The sequence below is a fragment of the Oryctolagus cuniculus genome, chromosome 8 (assembly GCF_051225735.1).
Source record: "Oryctolagus cuniculus isolate XC-2025 breed Fujian yellow rabbit chromosome 8, ASM5122573v1, whole genome shotgun sequence".
Taxonomy (NCBI): domain Eukaryota; kingdom Metazoa; phylum Chordata; class Mammalia; order Lagomorpha; family Leporidae; genus Oryctolagus; species Oryctolagus cuniculus.
This window is the reverse complement of record NC_142874.1, coordinates 40046460-40058289: the sequence shown is the minus strand read 5'-3', so window position 1 is coordinate 40058289 and position 11830 is coordinate 40046460. Positions and strand designations below refer to the sequence as shown.

The 11830-nt window shown below is 41.7% G+C and overlaps 1 protein-coding gene and 1 pseudogene across 2 annotated transcripts; both read left to right on the top strand.

Annotated features, from left to right (window-relative positions):
- The first annotated feature begins 675 nt into the window (after positions 1–675).
- Positions 676–2186, top strand: LOC149124985 (pre-mRNA-splicing factor SLU7 pseudogene; annotated as a pseudogene). The gene has a single exon (XR_016211853.1). The product of XR_016211853.1 is annotated as a pre-mRNA-splicing factor SLU7 pseudogene (transcript).
- LOC127483246 (pre-mRNA-splicing factor SLU7) lies at positions 1555–3370 on the top strand. The gene has a single exon (XM_051819955.3). The coding sequence runs from the start codon at positions 1555–1557 to the stop codon at positions 2440–2442; it is 888 nt and encodes a 295-aa protein (XP_051675915.3). The 3' UTR covers positions 2443–3370.
- Positions 3371–11830: the final 8460 nt, after the last annotated feature.

Genomic DNA, 11830 nt, shown 5'->3' with positions numbered 1-11830 from the left:
CTTAACCACCACACCAAACACTCACCTCCAAACGGAACAAATCCTTAGGCACATGCATAAAGATCTTGCCTCAGACCCCAGGCAGGTTCCTGGGACTCCATGGCCACAGTCTGCCTGGCCCACGAGGAGAACACACTGACAACATCAGGCAGGGTCTCGATCGCCAATGACTGAGCTTCCCAACCTGCCCTGACTTCTGTATCAGGTTGGGATTTGTCTCCTGCGAGAGAACACATTCACACGAGCTAAAGCTTCCACAGAACAATATGATCTGTTTTCATTTTACATCTTCACTCTCTAGTAAAAGGAATGGTGCCTGAGCAAAAGAACTTAAGCATTTAAAAATTACATTAGAAGTGTAAAATGATGCATGACTTGTATTTGGGGTTGTGAGGACAGGGTTGGGGTACGGGGCTGACTTGAATTATCTATAAAATTATTTCTTTCCCCTTGTGGCAAAGGAGTCAACCACACTTTAATGATGAGCTAAGTTTAAAATGTCATGACTTTTACACTTACTTGAGGAAGAGTTAAAAAAAAAAAAAGAAACTCTAAGTATCTGTATTTATTGAGTTCAGATATTAATCATTCTCTTAAAAGACACTTGTTGTTCGTTTTGATCGGATGGTTTTCGAGTGACCTTGTGGCCGCCGGAGTGGCGGAGTCCACATCACCATGTCAGCAGCAGCTGTGGATGCAGTTAATGCTGCACCCCTGTCGGGGTCCAAAGAAATGAGTTTGGAGGAACCAAAGAAGATGACTAGAGAAGACTGGAGGAAGAAGAAGGAGCTAGAAGAACAGCGAAAACTGGGTAATGCTCCTGCAGAAGTTGATGAAGAAGGGAAAGACATCAACCCTCATATTCCTCAGTATATCTCATCAGTACCATGGTATATTGATCCATCGAAAAGACCTACTTTAAAGCATCAGAGACCACAGCCAGAGAAACAGAAGCAATTCAGTTCATCTGGAGAATGGTACAAGAGGGGTGTGAAAGAGAATTCCATAACTATGAAGTACCGCAAAGGAGCCTGTGAAAATTGTGGGGCCATGACACGCAAAAAGAAAGACTGCTTTGAGAGACCCAGACGAGTTGGAGCCAAATTTACAGGTACTAATATCGCTCCAGATGAACATATCCAGCCTCAACTGATGTTTGACTACGATGGGAAGAGGGATCGATGGAATGGCTACAATCCAGAAGAACACATGAAAATTGTAGAAGAGTATGCCAAAGTTGATCTGGCAAAACCAACACTGAAAGCCCAGAAACTCCAGGAAGAACTGGCCTCAGGAAAATTAGTAGAACAAGCTAATTCTCCAAAACACCAGTGGGGAGAAGAGGAACCAAATTCTCAGAAGGAAAAAGATCATAATAGTGAAGATGAAGATGAAGATGAAGATAAATATGCAGATGACATTGACATGCCTGGGCAGAATTTTGACTCTAAGAGATGAATTACTGTTCGGAATCTCAGAATTCGAGAAGATATTGCAAAATATTTGAGAAATTTAGATCCAAATTCTGCCTACTATGATCCAAAAACTAGAGCAATGAGAGAGAATCCTTATGCCAATGCAGGAAAGAATCCAGACGAAGTGAGTTATGCAGGAGATAACTTCGTTAGATACACAGGAGATACCATTTCAATGGCTCAGACACAGTTGTTTGCTTGGGAGGCGTATGACAAAGGATCCGAAGTGCATCTGCAGGCAGATCCCACAAAACTAGAATTGTTGTATAAGTCCTTCAAAATCAAAAAAGAAGACTTCAAAGAGCAGCAGAAAGAGAGCATCCTGGAAAAGTATGGTGGCCAAGAACACCTGGATGCTCCCCCAGCTGAACTGCTTTTAGCCCAAACTGAAGACTACGTGGAGTACTCAAGACATGGAACAGTCATCAAAGGACAGGAGCGGGCAGTTGCCTGCTCCAAGTATGAGGAGGATGTGAAGATCAATAATCACACACATATCTGGGGATCTTACTGGAAAGAAGGCCGATGGGGATACAAGTGCTGTCACTCTTTTTTCAAGTATTCCTCTTGTACTGGAGAAGCTGGGAAGGAGACTGCCAATTCTGAGGAATGTATTATAAATGATACAGGTGGAGAAGAGTCTGCAAAAAAGCCACAAACCCTCATGGAAATGCATCAGGAGAAAATGAAAGAAGAGAAAAAGAAGAAAAAGAAGAAGAAGAAGCATCACAGGAGCAGTTCAGATAGTGATAATGAAGAAAAGAAACATGAGAAATTGAAAAAGGCACTCAATGCAGAGGAAGCCCGCCTCCTTCAGGTCAAGGAGATCATGCAGATCGATGAGAGGAAGCGGCCTTACAATAGCATCTATGAGACTGGAGAGCCCACTGAAGAGGAAATGGAGGCCTACAGAATGAAACGTCAGAGGCCGGATGACCCCATGGCCTCTTTCCTTGGACAGCAGTAACTCGTCAGAGAAGGGTATCAGTACAGACAAAACAAATAGGTTCTTTTCCATTCTTGCTGGTAACTGCATAGAAAAATCCTTATCTCCTCTTGCTGCCTGACTTTAATAAAGCTTTGAGATATCTCAAAGTAAATTACTTCTTTTCCACACTGAAGAAATGAAGAAAAAGAAGGGGTACATTAAGTATAGATTAACATTTTAATTTCCCAGCTGGCGCCGTGGCTCAATAGGCTAGTCCTCCGCCTTGCGGCGCCAGCACACCGGGTTCTGGTCCCGGTCGGGGTGCTGGATTCTGTCCTGGTTGCCCCTCTTCCAGGCCAGCTCTCTTCTGTGGCCAGGGAGTGCAGTTACTTGGGCCCTGCACCCCATGGGAGACCAGGATAAGTACCTGGCTCCTGCCATCGGATCAGCGCGGTGCGCCGGCCACAGTGGCCATTGGAGGGTGAACCAACGGCAAAAGGAAGACCTTTCTCTCTGTCTCTCTCTCTCACTGTCCACTCTGTCTGTCAAAAAGAAAAAAAAAAGGAAAAAAAAAACATTTTAATTTCCCAACTTTTTATCAGTGATACAAAAGAAACCTTGGTTCACTACCTATCAACAGTGTCTCCTTATCAACATTTGAGCCTAAAATTTCCTCAGTTTATGTGGTACTTTATCAAATGCACTACTACACATTTTGAAGGTAGATTAGTTTTTCATTCTGTAAGCCATGGCTACATTCTTTTAAACTATTAGTATCTATAATTGTGGTTATTAAATGATCATTTGTTTCTGCCTTCTAAGGTTTCCCTTGTCTGAAGCTAAAAAAGTTATTCAACACTGGTCTTCAAGAACTGAAAGGAAATCCATAGAAAATATAAATAACCTTACCTCCTATGTCAATCTGTGAAGTAATAAATCTATTTTTCATTTGGTTATTAAAAAAAAAGACACTTGTTGGCCAGCGCTGTGGCTCACTAGGCTAATCCTCTGCCTGCAGCACTGGCACCCCAGGTTCTAGTACCATTTGGGGTGCCAGATTCTGTCCTTGTTGCTCCTCTTCCATTCCAGCTCTCTGCTGTGGCCCGGGAAGGCAGTGGAGGATGGCCCAAGTGCTTGGGCCCTGCACCTGCATGGGAGACCAGGAGGAAGTGCCTGGCTCCTGGCTTCGGATGGGTGCAGTGCTGGCTGTAGTGGCCATTTGGGGAGTGAACCAATGGAAGGAAGACCTTTCTCTCTGTCTCTTCTCTCACTGTCTATAACTCTACCTGTCAATTAAAAAAAAAGACACACTGGGAAGATGAGTCTTTTAAATACATACCTTTCTTAGGCTCTAGACAAAGCTCCAAGGAATGGCAATTTTTATTTCATCTTTGTGTTTTTAATTAAGTTATACAAGTTTCATGTATTTCATATATACAGATTTAAGAATATAGTGTCACTTCCTCTAACCTCCTTCCTGTCCAAGCCCCAAACCTTACTCCTCCTCCCTCTCTCAAATTCCCATTCTTAATTTCTACAAAGATCTATATTCAGTTTACTTAATAATCTTATAGTTAATCCTACACTAAGTAAAAGAGTTCAGCAAATAGTATGAAGAGAGAAAAAAAACATCGTTCTTCTTTGGAAGAAACATGGGCTGTAAACAATCATCAAATCTCAAAATATTCACTCCCATACAGTATATTTCAGCTACTCTATTAGTTACCTCAGATCAGGGAAAACATATGATAGCTCTATATTTGGGGACTGGCTAATTTCACTAAGTTTAATGGTTTCCAGTTGCATAACTTGTTGCAAAAGATAGGACTTTTTTTTACAGTTGAGTAGAAATTCATGGTGTATATATACAATAATTTATTTATCCAGTCAACAGTTGATGGACATCTGGGTTGATTATATAACTTAGCTATTGTGACTTGTGCTGCAATGAACATGGGGGTAGAGATAACTCTTTCAGATGCTGATTTCTTTTGGTTTGGGTAAATTCCCAGGAGTAGGATGGGTGGATCATATGGTAGGTCTATATTTGGATTTCTGAGGTACCTCCATACTGTCTTCCACAGTGACTGTACCAGTTTACATTCCCACCAACAGTGGACCAGTATATATCCTAACGAGTATTTGTCATTTGTTGATTTCTGTATGAGAGCCATTCTAAATGACATGAGGTAAAATTCACCGTGGTTTTAATTTGCATTTCCTGATGGCTAGTGATCCTGAGCATTTTCTCAAGTGTCTGTTGGCTAACTGAATTTCCTCTGCCTGTTCAAATCCATTGCCATTTCTCAACTGGATTGTTTGTTTTGTTGCGGTTGAGTTTCTTGAGCTCTTGATAGATTCTGGATGTTAAGCCTTTATTAGTTGCATAGTTTGCAGATATTTTCTCCCATTCTGTCAGCTGTCCTGTCACTTTGTTGAGTGTTTCCTTTGCAGTACATAAGCCTCTCAATTTGATGTAATCCCATTTGTTAATTTTGGCTTATCTTCCTGTTATTCTGGTGTATTTTCTAAGACATCTTTGCTTATGCCAGTGTCTTGCAGAGTTTCTCCTGTGTTCCCCAGTAATTGAATGGTATTGGGTCATAGACTTAGGTCTTTGGTCCATTTTGAGTGGATTTTTGTGTAAGGTATAAGGTAGGGTCTAGGTATATACTTCTGCACATGGAGATCCAGTTTCCCTAGCACCATTTGTTAAAGAAACTGTCCTTGCTCCAGGGATTGATTATAGCTCCTTTGTTAAACATAAGTTTTTTTGTGTGTGTGTAGATTGATTTCTGGAGTTTCTATTTTGTTCCATTGATCTACAAGTCTGTTTTTGTGCCAGTTCCAGGCTGTTTTGATTATAACTGCCCTGTAGTATGTCTTGAAATGTGGTATTGTGATGTCTCCTGCTTTGTTTCTGTAGAATAAGGTTGCTTGTCATCTGCAAATAAGGATAGTTTGATTTCCTCCTTTCCAATTTGTAATCTTTGATTTCCTTTTCTTGCCTAATGGCTCTGGCTAAAAGTTCCATAAAAGTTCCATACTATATTGAATAGTAATGGTGAAAGTGAGCATCCTTATCTGATTCTGAATCTCAGTGGGAATGCTTCCAACTTTTTGCCATTCAGTAGGATGCTGGTCATGGGACTGTCATAAATTGCTTTGATTATGTTGAGGAATGTTCCTTCTATACCCAATTTACTTAAGGTTTTGTCATGAAAGGATGTTATATTTTATCAAATGTTCTCTCTGCATCTATTGAAATAACCATATGTTTTTTTCTTCAGTTTGTTAATGTGATGTACCACATTTACTGATTTGCAAATTTTGAACCACCCCTGCATACCAGGAATAACTCCCACGTGGTCCAGGTGAATGATTTTTCTGATGTGTTGTTGGATTCAATTAGCTAATATTTTGTTGAGGATGTTTGCATCTATGTTCATCAGGAATATTGGTTGATAGTTCTCTTTCTTGGTGTATCATTTTCTGGCATAGGAATTACGGTGATGCTAGCTTCATATAAGGAGTTTAGGAGGATTCCCTCCCTTTCAATGGTTTTGAATAGCTGGAGAGGAATCTGAATTAGTTCCTCTTTAAATGTCTGGTAGAATTCAGCAGTGAAGACATCCAGTCCTGAGGTTTTCTTTGTTGGGAGAGTCTTTATGTATCTGCACATGTTCTAGAGATTCTTGAGTTGTTGATTTCCAACATCACTCCATTGTGGTCAAAGATGCATGGTATGATTTTGAGTTTTTTTAGTTTGCTGAGACTTATTTCATGGCCTAACATGTGCTCTATCATAGAGAAAGTTCCATGCACTAATGAGAAGAATATGTATTATGCAACTGTGGGATGAAAACTTCTGTAGATATCAGCTAGGTCCATTCGGTCCATAGTGTCTACTACCTCTGTTGTTTCATTGTTGACTTTCTGTGTTATTAATCTGTCCATTGATGAAACTAGGATGTTGAAGTCCCCCATAACTATTGTATTGGAGTCTATGTCTCCTATTAGATCCATTAACATTTCTTTTGCATAGCCAGGTGCCCTGTAATTGGTGCATATACATTTATTATAGTCACATCTTCCTGTTGAATTGATCCCTTAATCATTACATTGTGCCCTTCTTTGTTTCTTTCAACAGTTTTAATGCTAAAGTCTATTTTTTCTGACATCAGGATGGCTACACATGCTCTTTTTTTTTGCTTTCCATTAGCATGAAAACTTTTTCCATCCTTTTATTCAGTCTGCCTGTATCTTTGTTGATGAGATGTGTTCTTATAGGCATCAAATTGATGGGTCTTATTTTTTATTCCATTCAGACAGTCTGTATCTTTTAGCTGGAGAGTTGAGGCTATTTACATTCAAGGTGCCTACTGATAAGTAATGATGTGGCCCTGCCATTTTTCCATAAATATTCCTATTGTTTACTTTGGATTTCTTTTGTGCTTTTAGTGGGGGATTTTATGCCTTCACATTCTTTTGTATTGATGGCTATCTTTCTGTGTTTTGTGTGTAGCATATTCTTAAGCATCCTTTTTAAGGCTGGATGAGTGGTGACAAATTCTTTCACTTTGTTTATTGTGAAAGGTCTTTATTTCACCTTCATTCATAAATGATAGTTTTGCAGGGTACAGTATTCTGGGTTGACAGCTTTTTTCTCTTAAGACTTGGACTATATCTCACCATTCCCTTCTAGATTGTACGGTTTCTGATGAGAAGTCAGCTGCTCATCTAATTGGCGATCCTCTGAAAGTAATCTGACACTTCTCTCATACACATTTTAGAATCTTTTCTTTATATTTTACTGCGGAAAGTTTAACTACAATGTGTCATGGTGAAGATCTTATCTGGTCATGTCTGTTAGGAGTTCTATGTGCTTCCTCTACTTGGACATCCCTTTCTCCAAATTGGGAAAGTTTTCTGTAATTATTTCACTAAATAGGCTTTCTAGTCCATTCTCTCTTTCCACACCTACAGGAACTCCTAAGACCTATATGTTGGGTTCTTTGATAGTATCCCATAAGTCTCCAACACTGTTTTTAAGTTTTCTTTTTTTCTTGGTTTTGTGTGTGTGTGTGTGTGTGTGTGTGTGTATTTCTTTGGTCTGACTGTACAATTTCCAAAAATTTGTCTTTTAGTACAGATATTCTTTCTTCTGCCCTGCCAAGTCTGCTGTTAAGGCTTTCCATCACATTTTTTATTTGCTCTATCAAATTTTTCATTTCTAATATTTCATTTTGATTTCCGTTTAAAAATCTCAATTTCACAGGAAAAATTTTCATTCATTTGATGTATGGTTTTCTTTAGTTCATGGATTTGCTTCTGATTGCTTTTGAGTTATCCTATGAGTGATTTTTTTTGAATTCTGTTTTCAGCATTTCCTCAATATCTTCATCTTCACATTCTAAAATTGCAATGTTGTTATGTTCCTTTAGTTGGGGGGAGGGGCATCATGGTGTATTCTTTAGTCTTGTTTCTTGAATTTCTGCAATTGTTGTTAGGCATTGTGTGGTTGATTTTTGTTTTTACCTCTGATGGCTTTCATCTTGGGGCTATGCCTCTGTGGCTTAGTAGAATATCTGTACTTTCAGTGGATAGCAAGAGGTATGTGGCAAGTGTGGCCAGGGCACTCTGGTCAGTGCTCTAGGGTGGGACAAGTGTCCAGGGTAACACCCAACTTGGGCATGATAGATCTCAATGCCTGGGTGTTAGATCCCAGTGTATTCCACACCACCATGTGAACCACACAATGATATGCACAATCCTCACTGTAAGCATAGTTCCTACTGCAAAGACCTGTTCTAGGCAACAAAGAAGCTCCGAGTGTGTGGAGCTGCACCTAGTGATTACCCAGAGACCCAGCTACACCCTGCATCTTCTCATGTAACCACCAAGTCCCCACAATCTCAGCACACAGGCTCCTACAGTCTCTGGATGCAGAGGTTTCTCTCTGCCCTGCAAGCCTGCCTAGTCAACAGAGAGGCAGATGTTCTCCAAGAAAGCTCTGCTTAGGCATCTTGCTCCCAGAAGGCTGTGGGTACCTCATCATCCTATGTGGTTGTGTAGCGGATTGTTCCCTCTGCTATAATCTCTGGATCACATGCATACACAAGAGCCAGTGGCTGAATGTTACTGTCTTCCCACCGCTGCCACCACTATTGCCAAGAAGATGGTGTCTTATCTTAGCCAGTTGATTGTGTGCACACAAAGTCTTCTGCAGCTCCTGCCGAAACCCAAAATGGCACTCGCCCTTTCTCAGCTGGGCAGCAGATGCTGTTGTGGGGAGGTTGGGAAGACAGTAAAGTGTCTCCTCGACTTCCAGTGGGATCACAGGCAACTACTAGCAACCGCCAGCCAGCAGGGCTCCAGTCAGGGCTCATGCCGTGCTCTCCCTCCAGCTATATCCCTGCAGGTTGCTGCAGTCTGGTCTCACCTCCATCTTCAAGCTGCCGCCCACTGCAGCTCTTGGCTGCTGCAGCTGTGTGCTGTGTTCGTGTTTGTGCTGCACGTCCACAGCCTCCACACAGGTCCATGGTGTTCCTCTTCCTGTTGTAGAATTTCCAGCGCAGTTTTCTCTCCAATTCTCCCCCAAGAGTGCACTTTCTAAACTCTTTTATTTTTTCTGTTTATCCCTAGCCTAGCACAGTATGTCGTTCCCTAACCCACCATCTTGGAATCCCCCTTGGAATAGCAATTTCATCCTAGTAAAATATTACAAAGATTTTTCTTGAAAGCTGTTTGCAAATATTTTGCCTTTCATCATTTTTTTTGTCATTCATAGTTCCCCAGAATTCAAAGGTGGACACAGACTCCCCTTCTGTAAGGAGCTGTGATGGATCCTAGAGATGGTCCCAAGAACCAACCTGGGTCCTAAAACAGTGAGAGTTCCCAATTTTACCACCATGCAAATACAAATATTTCAAGGTAAAACACATCTGTCTTTCCCATTGTCTGGGTTGATTCCACAAGGACTTGGAGAAGACCATGCTTGTGTGTGAATGTGATTTAAACTTCATCTGTTAAAGCAATTACTCCATGCATCCTGGCTTCACATTCTTGAGCTGAAACAAAAGCAATGCCCCCACCCTCCAGTTCTTTTGTGTGTGTATATGTATGTGTGTATGTGTATGTGTGTGTGTTCCCTAGAGATGCAAAACAAGGGCTACTAAAGAGGGAAATGATGAGGAGCAGAGCTGTTTGGTATCTGCCTCTTCGGTGTGAGTGAATGGGAGCTCCAAACTTTCCCACACCAGAAATATTTTCTGAACTGGATGAGCATCATAAGGGTCAGACCCTATGAGGATCCAGATATCAACCAGTCACTTAGAAAAGTGTGTGCAGTGAAGAACAGAAGATATTCCATTCTAGGAGAGCAATGTTTTTAGCATTTTAATAGTTATGTTTCAGATTATAAAAATAATAAAGATTGATAGCATGTTTATCCACAAAGCCTTTTTGTAAGGAAATAAAATTATGCAAAAATATTGTCATCCAAAGAAAAGTAAAAAGTCTATTTTGGTGTATTTATTTCATATTTTTCTATCTTGTTTTTTTCTTTAACTTTGAAAGGTATAAAGAAAGAGAGACAGATATCTTCCATCTGTTGGTTCACTCCAGAGATGTCTCAAACAGCCATGGCTAGAGCAGCCCAAAGTCAGGAGTCTGGACCTCCATCTGGGTTGCCTGCATGGGTGGCATGGAACCCAGTACTTGAGCCATCACCGGCTGCTTCTCAGAGTGAGCATTAGCAGAAGGTAGAATTTGAATTCTATCCAGGATTCTGCACCAAATACTTGCCCCAATATTTTTCTATAACCATCTGCTTATGTACACATGTATGTTTAGTGTGACTTGCTTCACTAACTACAAATGTGGCTACAAAACTATACCCTTAATTTTTTATTTGTAGGTAAGAAAAGTACCTAAGAATTTCCTACTTGAGTAACCCAAGGACACTGGCATTTCTCCAGGCTACGGAATTGAAACTGGAGTCCTGGAGATGAGCAAGGAGTCATCTGGTTTGTTCCTGTGTATTGCTGGTTCAGTCATTCACACACAGGATCATGGGTGAATGCTGCCATTACTTCTCCCAATGCACTGGACCATGACAAGCTATTTCTGTGCCAGGCCTATGATGGCTTCTATCCCCCACATAGGCAGCTACGTTGAGCACCAAAGCTTCAGATCTTTCATATTTTCATACTCAGTCTCAGCCTTTGTTTTCTGTTCCAAGTGGTGGGATCTAGAACATTCTGGGGCAGATTCAGATTTCATTCATGAATCACCGGGCTGTGGTTAGAGCCTGATTTGTTTAATGACCACTGAATATTCTATTGTACAGATGTATGCTGTGTTATATAGTATTTGTCTTCTTGTTGGACACTTAGGACTTTGATTTCTACTTTTTTCCTCCTTAATGTTATGAAGAACCATAATGAATACCTTTATTCATTGGTTTTTAAACATACTTCTGATCCATTTTAAAGCTTTTCTATACATATGTGAGTACTCCAATAAGTTCATAGAAAAGAGAAGTTGGGAATTCCAAGATGGTGGAACAGAGAGGAAGCTTACTTTCTAGGCTAGCGGAAGATAGTTAAAAAAAGTGGAAAGAGTGCATTCTCAGGGGAGAGTTAGGGAGAAACTTGTAGTGGAAACTCCACAGAAGGAAGAGGGATGCTGTGGGTCCATGTAGAGGGTGTGGATGCACAGCATGAGCACAGACACAACACAGGACCCTTGCACCCCAGAGCCTCGGCTCCAGCTTTGAAGAGTGAGGTGAGACCAGACTGCAGCAGCCCAAGCATCTGGCAATATAGGTGCAGGGAGAGCCTGGCAGGAGTCTAGCCAGGAGCCCTGTGGGGGACTGGGTATCTGCCAACTAGAGGAAAAAAGGGGGCATGCTTCTCCTTCCTCATCCCCCCAGCAATAGCTCCCTGCCTCTGGCTGAGAGGAAAGGCACCATTTTGGACAAATGTAGCGTCTGCAGCAGCTTGTGTCCACGTGCCCAGCAACCAGCTGAGAGGAGATGCCTGAGCCTGGGTGGAGAACTGACAGGGGCTGGGCACTGATGTGGTGCTGTGAGGTGCCCCAAGACTCACAACATCACATTCTGTGGGGCTCAACCTGCCCAGCCAGAGCACCCACAGGCAGCTGGCACTGGGAGGGTCTCTGCCTCTCTGTGGATGGCATGGACTGGTAGGTTGGAGTGAATTCCTGGTGCTCCATGACTGTGGGAACCTTGTGTCCTAGGACTGTGGAAACAATGTGGGTGCATGGGAGGGTGCAGGGTATGGTTGGGTCTCTGGGCAGTTCCTGTGGGTGGCTCCACACACTCAGGGCTCTCTGAATGCCTGGGGTGGGTCACTGTGGTGAGATCCATGTTCACAATGAGGACTGTGTGGATCCTTTGTATGGT